The 21187-nt window shown below is 43.3% G+C and overlaps 1 protein-coding gene across 4 annotated transcripts; it reads right to left on the reverse strand.

Moving 5' to 3' along the window:
• Window positions 1-436: 436 nt before the first annotated feature.
• On the reverse strand, window positions 437-3710 carry LOC119338780 (glycine-rich RNA-binding protein RZ1A-like). Of its 4 annotated transcripts, XR_005164098.1 has the most exons (5): window positions 3599-3710; window positions 2728-2844; window positions 1583-2189; window positions 1128-1465; window positions 437-1062 (listed from the first exon to the last, which is right to left on the reverse strand). XR_005164098.1 is itself a non-coding variant. In XM_037611013.1 (3 exons), exons 2-3 carry the CDS (start codon window positions 2836-2838, stop codon window positions 1608-1610), a joined length of 693 nt encoding a protein of 230 aa, XP_037466910.1. In that variant the 5' UTR covers window positions 2839-2844; window positions 3599-3710; the 3' UTR covers window positions 437-1607. The 4 variants fall into 4 exon arrangements, 1 of the variants encoding a protein (XP_037466910.1); XR_005164097.1 differs by having other exon boundaries at window positions 1184-2189; XR_005164096.1 differs by having other exon boundaries at window positions 1128-2189.
• Window positions 3711-21187: the final 17477 nt, after the last annotated feature.

The following is a 21187-nucleotide window of genomic DNA, read 5'->3' on the forward strand; positions in this document are numbered from 1 at the left end:
GGGACTACCCATGGCGCTTAAGGCCTTGTACAATGCAAGGTGTCTAGGGGATGTGCTTGAAAAAATAAACCAATCTTTTTTGAAGCACCGGTGCTTATTTGTACAGGATAGAAAGGCACCGGTGCTTCAGATCAGACCACCCATGGCACTTGACAAAGGAAATAACGGTAGCATTCATAAGCTGTGGTACACTCCGGCATTTCAAAACTATGGCTTTCAAATACAGTATTTCTTTCCACCATGTCAAATCAGAGAGAAAATGATATAAGCATGCGACAAAAAAAAAAACCATGTTTGCTTCACAACGGTTCCCACGCTAATTACTCCCTTCGTTTCAAAATATTTGAAGTAATTAATTTGTCGAAGCCAATCTTTTCAAAGTTAAACATGGTCTAGACAAAATAAATAGATATTGTCAAATATAGACAAGTTTGCCTTACGACAAAGCTCAACTTCCAACAGCTTGTGAATTAAGCATTGTACAAATTTACAGAAGGCAAACACAGCAACAACAAAATCGTTGGAGCTCAGGCTGCCAAAATTGGCACACGCATTTGCCAACATGAATCAGGCTGCCTTTCTTAAAACATTTGGAGCTCACTCTACTGTCAAAAAGAAAGACACCGAACCCTACACATAAATATTTTCAACTACACCTTCTTGCTGCGAAAGTTAACCAGAAGCAAGTGTGGGCGACCTTCGCTGAGAAACAAAACAGTTCCCCCTTTGAGAAACACAGAAACAAAGGATCAACCTTCACATGGGAGATTCTAGAACTTTCAAGGGCCCTCCGACTTGGGTTGCAGCAGGAATGAAGGTAAGAGAGAGCCCATCCCAGTGATGCGAGCAACTCTTTCCAGGTTCTCAAGGAAGCAGTGCGTTATACTAGGAGCCCAAAGAAGTGTTGATGAACAAAGTGACCCATGCCAGCAAGATCTTATGTTGGTCTAACTGAGGGAAGTGCCATAGAACAGTACTAGAGCAAGCATTCAGACCCATGGTTGAACAGCAAAATTTTAGCACTAAGCCAAGCAGACCAATAGGAACACAAAGGCCAAATGCCTGCGAAAAATTACTGTGAGAATCATAGCTTATTAAGAAGGAATAATTGAAACAAAAGGTTTTACCATTTGTTTCATTGGTCACATGTTTCTGATGGAATATTTTAAGGAGGGATGGTTACCCCAAGCACAGAACGTTGATTCTTTCCTCAAGACCACAACGAGACTAAATAAAGAGCTGTAGTTCTTCAACATCCTTGACATCAAGACCGCAATTCCAATAACCACAGCGATGCAATACAAGAACAGCACCAAAGGCCACTATCATGACAGGACTTTTACCATCAGACCAACGCAGAAACATGGATCCCAAATATAACTCGGACAAAATAACGCAATCCACTGAAGCTCCCAAGGAACCAGTTACAAGCCAAATCCAGATAGGAACATTGGTAAACCGAGCACTAGTCAGCATGGATAACAAAAGCATTAAACTTCTCATAAGAGTACAACAGCAAACCATTTGCTGCCTTATGTGATAAAGCAAACATACCACTAGTATTATCCAATACCTTTCATACCTGAGACAGAATCTCCCCATCAAGATCAGTATTCATCTCGGCTGCGACGATCATACGGTCCAGACCTGTCACGGCTGTATCGATCACCGCCACCACTGCTGCGGCTTCCTCCATCACGGCTTCCAGAATAGCGATCACCACCACGGTCAGGCCCATAGCGACTGCTGCCGTTGCTTCCACCATACTTGTCATCCCTTCCACCATCCCTGCCACCATACCTGTCATCCCTACTACTATACCTGTCATCCCTGCTACTATACCTGTCATCCCTGTCACCATACCTGTCCCCACCATCACCAGAAGGGCACTCCCTTGCAAAATGACCAGGCTTGCCACATTTGTAGCAATCACCGCCACCACCACGGCCACCACCACGACCGCCACCAAAATCACGGCCACCACCATAGCGGTCACCACCACCACGATAGTCTCGATCTCCATCACGGTCCCTGCCTGAACCTTGAGGTTGTGCTCTTTCAACAGTAATATTCCTTCCATCCAAATCAATTCCATTCATAGCCTCAACAGCTTCTTCCATGGTCTTCTTGTCATCAAAAGTCACAAATCCAAAGCCACGTGATCGGCCAGAGAACTTGTCAAGAACCACCTGCACATTGAGACATGCAGTATGTAAATCATGGCAGACAGCAAGAGTAAACAAGCCAGAGAAAACATAAGGAAAGTGGTGTATCAAACAACATATAACACTGACTTGCAAATCAGTAGCATGAAATGCCAGTGTCTAGCATCGACATTCTCTATTATTTCCTTCGGCAATGTTTACAGATTCCTTACTCACATATCAAATAGATCCTAATTGTACCACACCACCATAAGATAAGAATATATGCTACAATGTACTTTACCAACTACCATACCAAGGAATCATCGTAAACCTAGTGCATGTTCATACTAAGCGTAATATTCATGGACAAATTCACCAATTGGACAAATGAATGATAGATTAACCAAGAAATTATTCCAGTTGCATATCTCACCATCACAAGTGTCTAGTGGAAAAATTGTAATTATTGGTGAGGGAAAGCCTATAATATGAAAGAAGATTGCTTGACTAAGAAAATCATGTGTATATTCCACCACACAAGGCTAAGCATTCCAGGCCCATATGAAAAGAAAAAAGGTACCTTGGTCTCAGTAACTCGACCAAATTTCCCGAACGCATCCTTCAGATCCACATCAGTTGTGTTCCATGACAGGCTCCCAACGAAGCAACGGTAATCATCGGCGTCCGACATCAGGAACTGTAAAACATGACTGTCAGTAGCTATAAGGGGGTACAACCTGGCACAGAGTACAAGGGGTTCTTCAACCTAGCAAAAAGTACTAGCGTTTGTGAGTTGAGTTATTTGCGAAAGGATAACCTAGTGCCAGCACCCCGGATTGATTAGTCGTCAAAAATAAGGCAGATCAATATATATTCAATAAAAGGATTTACAACTAACTAACAAGATTGACTTCAGTCCTTGGCATCAGTTGGCAGGCAACCTAAGCATTGTCCGCCTTGAACTGATCTCGAACGAGCAGAAGCACTTAGATTCGTAGTACTAGCAGACAACCTAGAAGAATCTTGTGCTGGAATTGGGTCGTTCTTGTTGCTTTTGGTATCTGAAGTAGATTATTCTTCTTACCCAAATTGTAACTCAATCTACCACCGCAAACTAACTACAAAGAAAAAAAAAGTCTTCCGTCGTGACTACTCAGAACAAGAATAGAGGCACAAGCCACGAGAAATCCAGATCGAAAACTGGCCGAAATTAACCGGTGAAATTGAAACGAAAAGGAGAGCGCCTTATTTATACCAGTGGAGCATCGCGATCTAAACCTATTTTAACAAACGGCGACCGAATTTCATAATACGCATCTGAGCATAGAAGAAGAACGGCGACAAACGGATCTGCCGCGGGGAAAAGCTCAGATCTAAACCTAGAAAGAATATCGATACGAGGACAGCTAGACGAAGAGATTGAGGTAGCGGGGAGGAGGAACGTCGTATACCTAGGTCAATAGGTCTCCGAGCTTGGTCGTCGGCGGCGAGAGGTTTTAGTCGGAATCGATCTCTCTTCTGTCTCCCCTTTTGCGAGACGAAGAGATAAGGCCTACAGGCAAGGGTGGGGGCCAATATATACTGCAGGCTCCAGCCAATCTGAGAAAAAAGACCGTCTGATCGTGGATCAACGGTTCTGGTTGATCGTGCGCCCTTTGCCCTTTTAGAATCAAGCCCAAAGACGGCCCAATACGGCTGAGATTCCTCCTCGCCTACCATAACCAGCTTTGACATTTTAAGGCCTTGTACAAGGAAAGATGCTTAGAGAAATAAATCAGATTTTTTTTAAGCACCGATGCTTATTTGTACAGAATAGACGCTTAATTAAGCGTCTTTTACGTAGAAATAGGCGTCGTGCTTTAGAAAAATACGGTTTATTTTTCTAAGCATCTCTCTAAACAATCTTCTTAGTTAAGGGCATATTGAGCTTTGCTAGAGTTATACGCTTTTAGAGCAAGTCTAGCTGCAAAAATTGCTTAGCCTAAAAAAAAGCTGCAAAAATTGCTTTTGTAGGCCGCTCTATGGAAGCCTCTTTTTGCAAAATTCAAAATTCATCAAAACTCATACTTTTATATTTGAAAAATTCCGGAAAAAATGCAGATATACATGAAGGCATAATGTATATGTGTGTAAATTTTCTAGACAAAATACGTTGAATAAGGGTTGTGAAAAAAAATCTGGGGCTTTTTAACACATAATACTATTCATCCTCAAAGTCCAGAAATTTGTCTTTTTTGTACAGGTCGCATTTCAAGGTATTGCATCTTGAATTTTTACACACATATACATTTCATCTTTGTATAGTTGCATAATTTTTTTCATATTTTTTTAATCGGGAAGTTTGAATTTTGATATTTTTTTCAAAAATAAAGGGCTCCATGGAGCTCGTTCACCAAAACGCCATACTCCTCTAGCTGATGTTGTATATTTCGTCCCGCAAAATCGTTTTATGGTTTGCCCTAAAAAGATTTTGCGAGAAGTTATGCCTCGCCGCATATAGATCTCGCAAAAGTGTACTGTAAATTTAAAAAATTAAATAAAGCATAGTTCCGGCCACATAGTTCATCATACAAACCGAGGTGGAACTCCTTTACTGACCTCCGGGGAGCATTGGAGTAGGCATGCTCTTCCTTGGCGGCCATGAGACGCTCGTCGACGCCTTCTTCTCTGGCCGCCACCGCACGCGGTGGCGAGGAGCTCCTCCTCTGCCTCGCGACACCTCTTGTTGTGCGGCCAAAGAGCATCGCCGAGCTCGAAGGAACAAGCCGATGTGCCTCGGCCGCCGCTGCGAGAGAGCCCACCATGTTCTCGTGTCTGCTTTGAGCGCCACTGCTCAATGATAGCCTTCGCGTCATGCTGGGCGCGCTTGCGTGGCGGCGATCCACCTCGGCCCCATGCCCGCATGCCCTCCGTCCATGGAGCGTTGAGAAATGGTCGAGACCGCGAGGAATCTCTCGCTGGAGAGAGTAAAGGAAGCGATAGAGGGAAAGGATTGCAGTGGAGGGGCCGGATGATATGGAGCAAGCAAACCCTTAAACATGATTTGTCCCATAGGGTGGAGGGGGTCAATATGCGGGCTACTTGGTGTATAACATCTATGGATGACTTTTTGCCGCATGGGTCATGAATTTGTGGCGGTGGCTCATGTACATCCGCAGGGCCATCTTCTTTGGCCCATGCGACGATGGTTGCGCGTGCATGAGATGAGGTGGGGTGGAATCTCCTGCAACCTTCTTGATACTCGTTCTCTTCAGCTTGCCCAGTAAGGGCATTCCTCGACTCCCACTTCGCGAGGCTTGTTTGGTCGGCTAGGGTTTCTGCTATTGACGGAGGTGGCCTATAAAACAATAGCAGGGTATCCTTAGGCCTACTTCCTCTACGCCTCCCTATGGTGCTCAAGCATCCAAGGCAACTTCTTTAAGCCGCGAGGGTCGTGGTGTCGACTTCTATCCGCCTTTGGGGCCAAATGGTGTTCCTTGGTGTGTGAAGGGGCATGTCTTCCTAGAGAAGAAGAATGCAACAACTCCTACTTCACCATCTCCGAGGAAATAATCACATGGGTATGGGCACTCCCCTTGGCAACTGCCAAGCTTGGGGGAGGTTCCCCAGTATCGTATCACCATCACACTCCTATCTTTACTGAAGGAAATATGCCCTAGAGGCAATAATAAAGTTATTATTTATTTCCTCATATTATGATAATTTTTTATTATTCATGCTAAAATTGTATTAACCGGAAACATGATACATGTGTGAATACATAGACAAACATATAGTCACTAGCATGCCTCTACTTGACTAGCTCGTTAATCAAAGATGGTTAAGTTTCCTAACCATAGACATGAGTTGTCATTTGATTAACGGGATCACATCATTAGGAGAATGATGTGATTGACTTGACCCATTCCGTTAGCTTAGCACTTGATCGTTTAGTATGTTGCTATTGCTTTCTTCATGACTTATACATGTTCCTGTAACTATGAGATTATGCAACTCCCGTTTACCGGAGGAACACTTTGGGTGCTACCAAACATCACAACCTAACTGGGTGATTATAAAGGAGTACTACAGGTGTCTCCAAAGGTACATGTTGGGTTGGCGTATTTCGAGATTAGGTTTTGTCACTCCGATTATCGGAGAGGTATCTCTGGGCCCTCTCGGTAATGCACATCACTTAAGCCTTGCAAGCATTGTAACTAATGAGTTAGTTGCGGGATGATGTATTACGTAACGAGTAAAGAGACTTGCCGATAACGAGATTGAACTAGGTATTGGATACCGACGATCGAATCTCGGGTAAGTAACATACCGATGATAAAGGAAACAACGTATGTTGTTATGCGGTTTGACCGATAAAGATCTTCGTAGAATATGTGGGAGCCAATATGGGCATCCAGGTCCCGCTATTGGTTATTGACCGGAAACGTGTCTTGGTCATGTCTACATAGTTCCCGAGCTCTTCGTGATGTTGGAAACGTGTCTTGGAAACGTGTGATGAACTATAGTATGCAAGGGATGACGAAAACGATTCCCGAGCTCTTCGTGATGTTGAAATCGACGAAGGTAGAAATCAAGAAAGAGCATCAAGTGTTGATGATTGACAAGATCACTAGTTTCAAGAGAAGGGCAAAGGGAAAGAAAGGGAACTTCAAGTGGAAAGACAAGCAAGTTGTCACTCCTGCGAAGAAGCCCAAAGCTGGACCTAAGCCTGAAACTGAGTGCTTCTACTGCAAAGGAAATGATCACTCGAAGTGGAACTACTCCAAATATTTGGTGGATAAGAAGGATGGCAAAGAGAACAAGGGTATATTTGATATACAGGTTATTGATGTGTACCTTACTAGTGTTTATAGTAGCCCCTGAGTATTTGATACTTGTTCGATTGCTAAAAAGTTAGTAACTCGAAACAGGAGTTACAGAATAAACAGAGACTAGTTGAAGGGGAAGTGACGATGAGTGTTGGAAGTAGTTCCAAGATTGATATGATCATCATCACACACTCCCTATACTTTCGGATTAGTGTTAAACCTAAATAAATGTTATTTAGCTTTTGCGTTGAGCATGAATATGATTTGATCATGTCTATTGCAATACGGTTATTCGTTTAAAGTCAGAGAATAATTGTTGTTCTGTTTAAATGAATAAAACCTTCAATGGTCATACACCCAATAAAAATATTTTATTGGATCTCGATCGTAATGATACACATATTCATAATATTGATGCCAAAAGATGCAAAGTTAATAATGATAGTGCAACTTATTTGTGGCACTGCTATTTGGGTCATATCGGTGTAAAGCGCATGAAGAAGCTCCATAAAGATGGATTTTCGGAATCACTTGGTTATGAATCATTTGATGCTTGCGAACCATGCCTTCGGGCGAGATGACTAAAACTCCATTCTGCGGAACAATGGAACGAGCAACAAACTTGTTGGAAATAATACATACTGATGTATGCAGACCAATGAGTATTAAGGCTCGTGGCGGGTATCGTTATTTTCTGACCTTCACAGGTGATTTGAGCAGATATGGGTATATCTACTTGATGAAACATAAGTCTGAAATAGTTGAAAGGTTCAAAGAATTTTAGAGTGAAGTGGAAAAATCATCATAACAAGAAAATAAAGTTTCTGCGACCTGATCACGGAGACGAATATTTGAGTTACGAGTTTGGTCTTCAATTAAAACAATGTGGAATAGTTTCACAGCTCACGCCACCTGGAACACCACAATGTTATGGTGTGTCCGAACGTCGTAACCGCACTTTATTGGATATGGTGCGATCTATGATGTCTCTTACTGATTTACCACTATCGCTTTGGAGTTATGCATTAGAGACAACTGCATTCACGTTTAATAGGCCACCATCTAAATCCGTTGAGACGACACCGTATGAACTATGGTTTAGCAGTAAACCTAAGTTGTCGTTTCTTAAAGTTTGGAGTTGCGATGCTTATATGAAAAATGTTTTCAACTTGATAAGCTCGAACCCAAATCGGAGAAGTGCGTCTTCATGGAATACCCAAAGGAAACTGTTGGGTACACCTTCTATCATAGATCCGAAGGCAAAACATTCGTTGCTAAGAATGGATCCTTTCTAGCGAAGGAGTTTCTCTCGAAAGAAGTGAGTGGGAGGAAAGTAGAGCTTGATAAGGTAATTTGTACCTTCTCCCGAATTGGAAAGTAGTTCATCACAGAAATCGGTTCCAGTGATTCCTACACCAACTAGTGAGGAAGCTAATGATGATGATCATGAAACTTCAGATCAAGTTACTACAAAACCTCGTAGGTCTTCCAAAGTACAGTCATCACCAGAATGGTACGGTAATCCTGTTCTGGAAGTCATGTTACTAGACCATGATGAACCTACGAACTATGAGGAAGCGATGATGAGCCCAGATTCCGTGAAATGGCTTGAGGCCATAAAATCTGAGATATGATCCATGTATGAGAACAAAGTATGGACTTTGATTGACTTGCTCGATGATTAGCAAGCCATGTTAAATAAATGGATCTTCAAGAGGAAGACGGACACTGATAGTAGTGTTACTATCCACTAATCTCGACTTGTTGCAAAAGGTTTTCAACAAGTTCAAGGTATTGAATACGATGAGATTTTCTCACTCGTATCGATGCTTAAGTCTGTCCGAATCATGTTAGCAATTGCCACATTTTATGAAATCTGGCAAAAAGGATATCAAAACTGCATTCCTTAATGAATTTATTAAAGAAGAGTTGTATATGATGCAACCAGAAGGTTTTGTCAGTCCTAAAGGTGCTAACAAAGTGTGCAAGCTCCAGCGATCCATTTATGGACTGGTGCAAGCCTCTCGGAGTTGGCATATACGCTTTGATGAGTTGATCAAAGCATATGGTTTTATACAGACTTTTTGAAAAGCCTGTATTTACAAGAAAGTGAGTGGGAGCACTACAACATTTCTGATAAATATATGTGAATGACATATTGTTGACCGGAAATAATGTAGAATTATTCTGCAAAGCATAAAGGAGTGTTTGAAAGGAGTTTTTTCAAAGAAAGACCTCGACAAAGCTACTTACATATTGAGCATCAAGATCTATTGAGATAGATCAAGACGCTTGATAAGATTTTCAATGAGTACATACCTTGACAAGATTTTGAAGTAGTTCAAAATGGAACAGTCAAAGAAAGAGTTCTTGCCTGTGTTGCAAAGTTATGAAATTGAGTAAGACTCAAATCCCGACCACAGCAGAAAATAGAAAAGAGAATGAAAGTCATTCCCTATGCCTCAGTCATAGGTTCTATAAAGTATGTTATGCAATGTATCAGACCTATTGTATACCTTGCTCTGAATTTGGCAAGGGAGTACAATAGTGATCTAGGAGTAGATCACTGAACATTGGTCAAGAATATCCTTAGTGAGGACTAAGGAAATATTTCTCGATTATGGAGGTGATAAAAGAGCCCGTCATAAAGAGTTACATCAGTGCAAGCTTTTACACCGATCCAGATGACTCTAAGTTTCAATCTGGATACATATTGAAAGTGGGAGCAATTAGCTAGAGTAGCTCCATACAGAGCATTGTAGACATAGAATATTTGCAAAATACATACGGCTCTGAATGTGACAGACCCGTTGACTAAGCTTCTCTCACGAGCAAAACATGATCACACCTTAGTACTCTTTGGGTGTTAATCACATAGCGATGTGAACTAGATTATTGACTCTAGTAAACCCTTTGGGTGCTGGTCACATGACGATGTGAACTATGGGTGTTAATCATATACAAATATGAATATTGGTGTTAAATCACATGGCGATGTGAACTAGATTATTGACTCTAGTGCAAGTGGGAGACTGAAGGAAATATGCCCTAGAGGCAATAATAAAGTTATTATTTATTTCCTCATATCATGATAAATGTTTATTATTCATGCTAAAATTGTATTAACCGGAAACATGATACATGTGTGAATACATAGACAAACATATAGTCACTAGCATGCCTCTACTTGACTAGCTCGTTAATCAAAGATGGTTAAGTTTCCTAACCATAGACATGAGTTGTCATTTGATTAACGGGATCACATCATTAGGAGAATGATGTGATTGACTTGACCCATTCCGTTAGCTTAGCACTTGATCGTTTAGTATGTTGCTATTGCTTTCTTCATGACTTATACATGTTCCTGTAACTATGAGATTATGCAACTCCCGTTTACCGGAGGAACACTTTGGGTGCTACCAAACGTCACAACGTAACTGGGTGATTATAAAGGAGTACTACAGGTGTCTCCAAAGGTACATGTTGGGTTGGCGTATTTCGAGATTAGGTTTTGTCACTCCGATTGTCGGAGAGGTATCTCTGGGCCCTCTCGGTAATGCACATCACTTAAGCCTTGCAAGCATTGTAACTAATGAGTTAGTTGCGGGATGATGTATTACGTAACGAGTAAAGAGACTTGCCGATAACGAGATTGAACTAGGTATTGGATACCGACGATCGAATCTCGGGTAAGCAACATACCGATGACAAAGGGAACAACGTATGTTGTTATGCGGTTTGACCGATAAAGATCTTCGTAGAATATGTGGGAGCCAATATGGGCATCCAGGTCCCGCTATTGGTTATTGACCGGAAACATGTCTCGGTCATGTCTACATAGTTCTCGAACCCGTAGGGTCCGCACGCTTAACGTTTCGTTGACGATATAGTATTATATGAGTTATGTATGTTGGTGACCGAATGTTGTTCGGGGTCCCGGATGAGATCATGGACATGACGAGGAACTCCAGAATGGTCCGGATATAAAGTTTGATATATGGGATAATAGTGTTTGATCTCCGGAAGGGTTCCGGAATTCACCGGAAGGGGTTCCGGATGTTTCCCAAAATGTTTGGGTACGAGAACACGTTTTTTGGGCCAAAGGGGAAAGCCCACGAGGCTTATGGAAAGTGCAAAAGGAAGTTTTGCGGAGACCAGAGGCTAGACGCCAGGAACCCTGGCGTCTAGGGGGTAGACACCGGGAACCCTGGCGTCTAGCCCTGGAGTCCGTGTAGGACTCTTGCCTTTCGGGCAAAACCGACTTTGAGGAGGCTTTTAGTCCAAGTTTCGACCCCAGGGCTCAACATATAAATAGAGGGGCAGGGCTAGCACCAAAGACACATCAAGAAACACCAAGCCATGTGCCGGCAACCCCGTCCCCTCTAGTTTATCCTCCGTCATAGTTTCCATAGTGCTTAGGCGAAGCCCTGTGGAGATTGTTCTTCACCAACACCGTCACCACGCCGTCGTGCTGCCGGAACTCAGATACTACTTCGCCCGTCTTGCTGGATTGAGAAGGCGAGGACGTCATCAAGCTGAACGTGTGCAGAACTCGGAGGTGCCGTGTGTTCGGTACTTGGATCGGTCGGATCGTGAAGACGTACGACTACATCAACCGCGTTGACAAACGCTTCCGCTTAGCGATCTTCAAGGGTATGAAGATACACTCCCCCTCTCGTTGCTATACATCACCATGATCTTGCGTGTGCGTAGGAAATTTTTTGAAATTACTACGTTACCCAACATTTACCGCTTTATTTAGTTCGATCCTTTTAGTAGTATGTTGATCTAGTAGTTTGAAGTTTTGATATCAAGTAGTTTTGAGTTTTGCTTTGTGATCTCTTTATGTAATCGAGTCCGTGTGCTATCTATAATAAAGATTAGTGTTGAGTCAAGGGCTTTGCTATGATTGCTATAATCTTGAGAAAGTAGAAAGAACAAAAGAGTTCATATTGATCTTATGGATAGTGATAACTTCACACATAGAACGTATGAGGCATAAAAATTGTTGAGAGTTGATGAACGTAGCCTTGGTCATTGTTGCAATTAATAGGAAGTGATAAGGAAAGAGGGGTTCACATATAAATATATTATCTTGGACATCTTTTATGATTGTGAAGCACTCATTAAGTATGACATGCTAAAAGAGTTGATGTTGGACAAGGAAGACAACATAATGGTTTATGTTTTCCGACATCTCAGTTAAAGTATATTGTCATTGACCTTCCAAAACATGTTGAGCTTGCCTTTCCCCCTCATGCTAGCCAAATTCCTTGCACCAAGTAAGATACTACTTGTGCTTCCAAATACCCTTAAACCTAGTTTTGCCATGAGAGTCCACCATACCTACCTATGGATTGAGTAAGATCCTTCAAGTAAGTTGTCATCGGTGCAAGCAATAAAAAATTGCTCTCTAAATATGTATGACTTATTAGTGCGGAGAAAATAAGCTTTGTACAAACTTGTTGTGGAAGTAATAAAAGCGACATACTGCATAATAAAGGTCCACATACAAGGGGCAATATAAAGTGACGTTCTTTTGCACTACAATTTTTTGCATCAACCCTAAACGCGCATGACAACCTCTGCTTCCCTCTGCGAAGGGCCTATCTTTTACTTTATGTTTTTACTTTATGCTTGAGTCAAGGTGATCCTCGCCTTTCCCTTTTTCATTTTATCCTTTGGCAAGCTCCTCGTGTTTGAAAGATCATGATACATATATCCAATTGGATGTAAGTTAGCATATGCTATTATTGTTGACATCACCTAAAGGTGAATACATTGCGAGGCAACACAATAAGCCCCTATCTTTCTCAGTGTCCGGCTGAAACTCTATAACCACAAGTATTGCGTGAGTGTTAAAAATTGTAGGAGACTACGGGATAGTTGAGTATGTGAGCTTGTTGAAAATATCTATTATTGACTCTTTCTGATGTTACGATAAATTGCAATTGCTTCAATGGCTGAGATTATTGTTTGTTGGTTCCCAATGAAGTTTTGAACCATACTTGACATTGTGAATTGCTTATTACTTGAGCATAGGAAATCATATGACAAAAATCTATATATGTTGCTGTTATTAGAATGATCATGATGCCCTCATGTCCGTATTTTATTTTTATTGACACCTCTATCTCTAAACATGTGGTCATATTTTTTGATTTCGGCTTCCGCTTGAGGACAAGCGAGGTCTAAGCTTGGGGGAGTTGATACATCCATTTTGCATCATGCTTTTATATAAATATTTATTGCATTATGGGCTGTTATTACACCTTATATCTCAATACTTATGGCTATTCTCTCTTATTTTACAAGGTTTACCATGAAGAGGGGGATGCCGGCAGCTGGAATTCTGGCTGGAAAAGGAGCAAATGTTGGAAACCTATTCTGCACAACTCCAAATGTCCTGAAACTCCATGAAACAACTTTTTGGATTAATAAGAATTTATGGGCGAAAGAAATAGGCCAGGGGGCCCACACCCTGTCCAGGAGGCAGGAGGGCGCCCCCCCCTGTAGGGCGCGGCCCCCTATCTCCTGGGCCCCTTGGTGGGCCTCCGGCGTCCATCTTCTGCTATATCATCACTTTTCCCCTGGAAAAAAATCGTGGGCAAGCTTACGGGACGAAACTCCACCGCCACAAGGCGGAACCTTGGCGGAATCAATCTAGGGCTCTGGCGGAGCTGTTCTGTCGGGGACACTTCCCTCCGGGAGGGGGAAATCATCACCAACGTCTTCACCAATGATCCTCTCATCGGGAGGGGGTCAATCTCCATCAACATCTTCACCAGCACTATCTCCTCTCAAAACCCTAGTTCATCTCTTGTATCCAATCTTGTACCAAAACCACAAATTGGTACCTGTGGGTTGCTAGTAGTGTTGATTACTCCTTGTAGTTGATGCTAATTGGTTTACTTGGTGGAAGATCATATGTTCAGATCCTTTATGCATATTATTACTCCTCTGATTATGAACATGAATATGCTTTGTGAGTAGTTACGTTTGTTCCCGAGGACATGGGTGAAGTCTTGCTATTAGTAGTCATGTGAATTTGGTATTCGTTCGATATTTTGATGAGATGTATGTTGTCTTTCCTCTAGTGGTGTTATGTGAACGTCGACTACATGACACTTCACCATATTTGGGCCTAGAGGAAGGCATGGGGAAGTAATAAGTAGATGATGGGTTGCTAGAGTGACAGAAGTTTAAACCCTAGTTTATGCGTTGCTTCGTTAGGGGTTGATATGGATCCATATGCTTAATGCTGTGGTTAGGTTTACCTTAATACCTTCTTTTGTAGTTGCGAATGCTTGCAATAGGGGTTAATCATAAGTGGGATGCTTGTCCATGTTAGGGCAGTACCCAAGTGTCGGTCCACCCACATATCAAATTATCAAAGTACCGAACGCGAATCTTATGAAGGTGATGAAAACTAGCTTGACGATAATTCCCAATGTGTCCTCGGGAGCTTCTTCTTCATTAGTAGAATTTGTCCAGGCTTATCCTTTGCTACCTAAAGGATTGGGCCACCTTGCTGCACTTTACTTACTTTATTTACTTTTTGCTCGTTACTATTTATCTTATCACAAAACTATCTACCACTTACTATTTCAGTGCTTGCAGAGAAAACCTTATCGAAAACCGCTTATCATTTCCTTCTGCTCCTCATTGGGTTCGACACTCTTACTTATCGAAAGGACTACGATAGATCCCCTATACTTGTGGGTCATCAGTATGCAGGCGGAGAGTCACCCCGGTCGTAGCGCGGCAGTAACGAGCCGTCATATCACAAAACCCTACCTCCCCGCAGTCTAAGTTTGACGGACGAAGCAACCATCATTTCACTCTTCGCTGAATCCCCTTCTCCCTCACCGTCTTCAAGAAAGGCAACACTCGCATCTGCCACTATTCTTCTCTCCCAACGAAGGGAAGGTAAGCGGATCCATGATGTTGGTATATTTTCGTTCAAAGAAAAAAAAGAACTTTTGCAAAGTAGTAACCGATCCTCACTCTCTTTTTTGTTTCATTGTCATTGTGATTGTGTTTATCTTTCAGTGGTCTCCTAGTATTCGTCAGTTTCATGATGGACCAAGGAGAACCAGGCAAAGATATGCCTATATTGGAGCAGGCGCGGGAGGCTGATCCCCACGAGACAGAGAGCTCCAAGAAGATGGAGGCAGCCACCGAGCCGACCCCAGATACGCTCACGGCCACTACTGAGATGGTCAATGCCTCATTTGAGGTTACATCACCAGTGGCACTGTAGGAGCAGTTTTCCCCCTTCGAGGATGTGTCCCCCCCCACTGAGCTTCCCAAGGTGATTTTCTTCTTTGCCGATCTCGATTGTGGTTTTTCATCTAAGTATGTGGTGATTAATAATGCAAAATTTTATTAGCTTCGATGCCATGCTATACATAGTGGTTTAAATAACTTGTGTTTCTTATACCGAAAAGTAATTCAGAATTTGTTTCTGTTTCAATTAGAGTCCTGATCCAGATAAGGATTGTGTGGTTGTACATGTCACTCACTATGAGGCGGATGACCTAAATATATGCACTGGGAAAATAGAGTTCTTAGGCTGTTGGATCCTGGAAGCCATTTGCGGTTATACCAATGAAGAGTTGTATTCCAGCCTCACTATTGTCAGACGTGTTGTCCAGGGTGTACTGAAGCACAAGAAGTTCAAAGCTACTCCTTCGTTTGTGAGGTATACTGTTCTTGTCAAGCTTATGCAGGAAGATGACATGGCATGCCTCCACAAACAAGTTTATCAGTGGCAAGGCCACAAGGTTGTCTTCATGAAGGTTCACAGGATTGAGCTGCTGCGTGACGTCCTCGATGATGTTCATGGCAAGGTCCGTCTTGTGTCCAGCCCAAATTAGATCGAGGCATGAAATAGTTGCCCCAGCTAGTGTTTAATAGTAGTTTGGGTTGTGTCTATTTATCCGAACCTTGCCTGTTATCGACCCCTTTGGGGCTAGTAATCTGTTTGAATCCGTCTATGGGAACTGCTGCTACTTTTGTGTGCCCGTGAATCATGTGAGAACCATCGTAATTGTTGCCAAAACAAATGCGTCCTCGCTAGTTTTTTCATGAATATGGCATGGTAAGACATAAGTTGTCACGGTTTATCATACGAGCAGTGTGTGTTTTGATGAAATAGAGTACTCGTTCGAGAACTGTGCGCTGACTTATACATAAGTACTTGTAAACACTGTTGGTGCTACCCCACTTGTAAGCGGTTGTGCAAAACACGGCACATTGGCTCAGCTCGCTTCAACACTAGGCTATCGACCAGCTAACAATCAACAATCTACTGTCTGACATATAAGCAACTATATCTTGTTACAGTGGTTCATGCAGTTAACTCAGGCCACAATGTAATAAATTCCAAACATTCACACGCTAGTCCAGCGCTCATGTGGAACACTCACATTAAACTCGTCTTCATAAAAAACTTGAAAAGAATAAGTTAAGCAATTTTATACATCTCAATGATTCATAGAACATAACAAACATATACTAGTTCACAGCAAAAGACAAAGTTGTGAGAAGGTTTACAAATCAGGAAAAAACAAGCAAGGCTTCTCTGAGCAAAGGGCCTCCCGACAGGCTTAAATTTCCTGGAGTTCACTCTGGTTTTTTCTTGTTGCCACCATCCAGGGTTAGGTTCTCTCATTCCAGAATAACCAATTATAATTGTGGTCTCAGCTAGAATGCTGAACTGAACCATGCAGTGTACTGACCAGGTGAAATTCTTGTGCATTCCACTAAATTTAAGCACCGCTATTTGCAGAAATAAGTAGACCACAGTGCCTCTTGTCCGCGCACCTGTCCAAAAAACCGCCGTGCAGCCGTGCCAGCTAGTCCTCGGTCCATGGATGAACTGGTAGAAAGTGCATTCCGGACTAGGATGCAGTTGTTTTTGCTCGTCCCTGCACTGCAATCAGGAAGTAAAACATACGAATCAGCTTCTTTTAGATTGCGTTGGTCATTCTACCTTAGTTAGTACCAATGTAGGAATACCTTGAAGACGGGAGGTTAGACGACGACAACGAGGGATATCCATCTCATTTTGCGCAGTTGTACTAAAACTGAGGTGTGTGCTTTTGATTGCGCGGATAGAAACGATACAGAGACAAACATCCCGAAATGATATGGAGACAGACATCCCTGTTTGCGCAAATATGAAATACGGTTATTTAAATAGTGACAGATATTTGCAGTGGCGTATGATTAACAGCAACATCTATTGTGTTAATAATTGGCACTAGATTAACAGTATGAAGAGTCCTTAAGTAAGTAGCATCACATCACATCAACAATGCCACTAGATCAACATGCAGAACAATAGCATTAGTATTACTGTCATGAGAATAGCACATGGTCAGTAAATGTGCAATCAAATTTGTGCAGTTCCACTGGGATGAAGCAATGTTAGCGGTGTGAGATTTAAGTGTAACTGCAAAAACACAATTCATGGGAAATAAAGCAAGACGGAAGCACTTCATAAAATGGTAGTGGCATTGCTTCAATTTATCGACGACACTAGACCATTACTTATAGTGACATTAGGTGGCATTGCTTAATGCTTCATGTGATTTTACATTAACGGTAGCGATATGGGCGTAGGGACAGCAGGGGCATAAAGTTGTGAGGCAGATGTGGCTGCCGAGAGCGGCAAACACTCAGGCAGCATGTCTGCATTTGTCCCATTTTTTATCTCCTCGGCGACATTTTCCTATGTGAGCACAAGAAATCTAGACCTGCTCATTCTCAATTGCGTTGTCCCCCAACACCCGTCACTTTCTTTCCTTTTTCAACCAAGAGATAGGTCCACTTCCCCCCACCCTTCGCCATCCACCATGCTTTCTTCGTCTTTTCAACCAAGAGACCGGTTGGGTAGCCAGTATCTACTACTTTCCCTTGTTTCCTCTTAGAACCAAGTCCTAGATTCATGCTACAGCTTTCCCACTTTCTTCCCTGTTTGAACCAATGCTTAGAGTCGACTGTATGAACCAGCTTTACCTCTAATAATAGTAAAGGTCTAGGTGGCTTTGGAACAGTGGACGGAAGTAGAAAAAGATCCGCACGAAGGGAGCTGGGGCAGTAGAGCAAGGCAGGTGTTCCATTTCGAAGGAATATATACCTGAGGGTCGATTGCATGTGGCAAAGACAACGTCGGGAGGCTGCATCTTGGCCACAATACCGTAGGGAGGAAGAAGGGGTCGGTGTTGGGGAACGTAGCAGAAATTCAAAATTTTCTATGCAACACCAAGATCAATCTATGGAGTAATCTAGCAACGAGGGGAAGGGGAGTGCATCTACATACCCTTGTAGATCGCTAAGCGGAAGCGTTCAAGTGAACGGGGTTGATGGAGTCGTACTCGTCGTGATCCAAATCACCGATGATCCTAGCACCGAACGGACGGCACCTCCGCGTTCAACACACATACGGTTGGGAGAGACGTCTCCTTCCTCTTGATGCAGCAAGGGGGAAGGAGAAGTTGATGGAGATCCAACAGCATGACGGCATGGTGGTGGAAGTAGCGGGATCCCGGCAGGGCTTCGCCAAGCGCAAGCAGGGAGGAAGAGGTGTCACGGGAGGGAGGGAGGCGCCAGGGACTCAGGTGCGGCTGCCTTCCCTCCCCTCCACTATATATAGGGGGAGAGGAGGGGCTGCGCCCCCACCTAGGGTTCCCTCCCTAGGGGTGGCGGCAGCCCCCAGATCCCATCTGGGTGGCGGCCAAGGGGGAAGAGAGGGGGGGGGCGCACCTAGGGTGGGCCTTAGGGCCCATCTGGACCTAGGGTTTGCCCCCTCCCACTCTCCATGCGCCTTGGGCCTTGGTGGGGGGGGGTGCACCAGCCCACCTGGAGCTGGTCCCCTCCCACACTTGGCCCACACAGCCTTCTGGGGCTGGTGGCCCCACCGGACCCTCCCGGTGGTCCCGGTACGTTACCGATAGCATCCGAAACTTTTCCGGTGACCAAAGCAGGACTTCCCATATATAAATCTTTACCTCCGGACCATTCCGGAACTCCTCGTGACGTTCGGGATCTCATCCGGGACTCCGAACAACTGTCGGGTTACCACATACTAATACCTCTACAACCCTAGCGTCACCGAACCTTAAGTGTGTAGACCCTACGGGTTCAGGAACCATGCAGACATGACCAAGACAACTCTCCGGCCAATAACCAACAGCGGGATCTAGATACCCATGTTGGCTCCCAAATGTTCCACGATGATCTCATCGGATGAACCACGATGTCGAGGATTCAATCAATCCCGTATTCAATTCCCTTTGTCTACCGGTATAGTACTTGCCCGAGATTCGATCGTCGGTATCCCGATACCCTTGTTCAATCTCGTTACCGGCAAGTATCTTTACTCGTTCCGTAACACATCATCCCGTGATCAACTCTTGGTCACATTGTGCACATTATGATGATGCCCTACCGAGTGGGCCCAGAGATACCTCTCCGTCACACGGAGCGACAAATCCCAGTCTGGATTCGTGCCAACCCAACACACACTTTCGGAGATATCCGTAGTGCACCTTTATAGACACCCAGTTACGTTGTGACGTTTGGTACACCCAAAGCATTCCTACGGCATCCGGGAGTTGCACAATCTCATGGTCTAAGGAAATGATACTTGACATTAGAAAAGCTTTAGCATACGAACATCACGATCTTTGTGCTAGGCGTAGGATTGGGTCTTGTCCATCACATCATTCTCCTAATGATGTGATCCCGTTATCAACGACATCCAATGTCCATGGTCAGGAAACCGTAACCATCTATTGATCAACGAGCTAGTCAACTAGAGGCTTACTAGGGACATGGTGTTGTCTATGTACCCACACATGTATCTGAGTTTCCTATCAATACAATTATAGCATGGATAATAAACGATTATCATGAACAAGGAAATATAATAATAATAACTAATTTATTATTGCCTCTAGGGCATATTTCCAACAGTCTCCCACTTGCACTAGAGTCAATAATCTAGTTCACATTGCCATGTGATTAACACTCACAGGTCACATCGCCATGTGACCAACATCCAAAGAGTTTACTAGTGTCAATAAACTAGTTCACATCACCATGTGGTTAAGACTCAATGAGTTCTGGGGTTTGATCATGTTTTGCTTGTGAGAGAGGTTTTAGTCAACGGGCCTGCAACATTCAGATCCGTATGTACTTCGCAAATCTCTAGGTCATATTGTAAATGCTGCTTCCACGCTCCACTTGGAGCTATTCCAAATGGTTGCTCCACTATACGTATCCGGTTTGCTACTCAGAGTCATTCGGATAGGTGTTAAGCTTGCATCGACGTAACTCTTTACGTTGAACTCTTTATCACCTCCATAACTGAGAAACATTTCCTTATTCCTCTAAGGATAATTTTGACCGCTATCTAGTGATCCACTCCTGGATCACCTTTGTACCCTCTTGCCAGACATGTGGCAAGGCACACATCAGGTGCGGTACTCAGCATGGCATACCGTATAGAGCCTATGACAAAAGCATAGGGGACGACCTTCGTCCTTCCTCTTTCTTCTGCCGTGGTCAAGCTTTTGAGTCTTACTCAACTTCACACCTTATAACTCAGGTAAGAACTCCTTCTTTGAATGATCTATTTTGAACTCCTTCAAAATCATGTCAAAGGTGTGTGTTCTATTGAAAGTATCATCAGGCGTCTTGATCTATCTCTATAGATCTTGATGCCCAATATGTAAGCAGCTTTATCCAGGTCTTCCTTTGAAAAACTCCTTTCAAACAACCCATTTATGCTTTCCAGAAATTCTACATCATTTCGGATCAACAATATGTCATTCACATATACTTATCAGAAATGTTGTAGTGCTCCCACTCACTTTATTGTAAATACAAGTTTCTAACAAACTTTGTATAAACCCAAAAACTTTGATCACTCCATCAAAGCGTATATTCTGACTCCGAGATGCTTGCTCTAGTCCATGGAAGGATTGTTGGAGCTAGCATACCTTTTAGCATCCTTAGGATCGACAAAACCTTTCTGATTGTATCACATACAACTAGTCCTGGCCATCTCAGGCCCGGCCCTGTCGGCCCACCCAGGCCCGGCCCTAAAATCCAGGGCCTAGGCCCGATGGGCTTGCCCATGGGCCGGGCTTGGGCCTAAGTTTTGAGCCCACCAGTAGGGCCTGGATGGGCTTGGGCTTGGCATATTGGCATTTTAAGGAA

Source organism: Triticum dicoccoides, chromosome 7B, assembly GCF_002162155.2.
Source record: "Triticum dicoccoides isolate Atlit2015 ecotype Zavitan chromosome 7B, WEW_v2.0, whole genome shotgun sequence".
NCBI lineage: Eukaryota > Viridiplantae > Streptophyta > Magnoliopsida > Poales > Poaceae > Triticum > Triticum dicoccoides.

What these genes read in the sequence shown, in the direction of transcription:
- LOC119338780 (XM_037611013.1), bottom strand. Translation starts at nt 2,838, where the DNA reads ATGTCGGACGCCGATGATTACCGTTGCTTCGTTGGGAGCCTGTCATGG. An exon ending in GTCGAGTTACTGAGACCAAG is followed by an intron (nt 2,190 to 2,727) that starts GTACCTTTTTTC and finishes CTCAATGTGCAG; the next exon opens with GTGGTTCTTGACAAGTTCTC.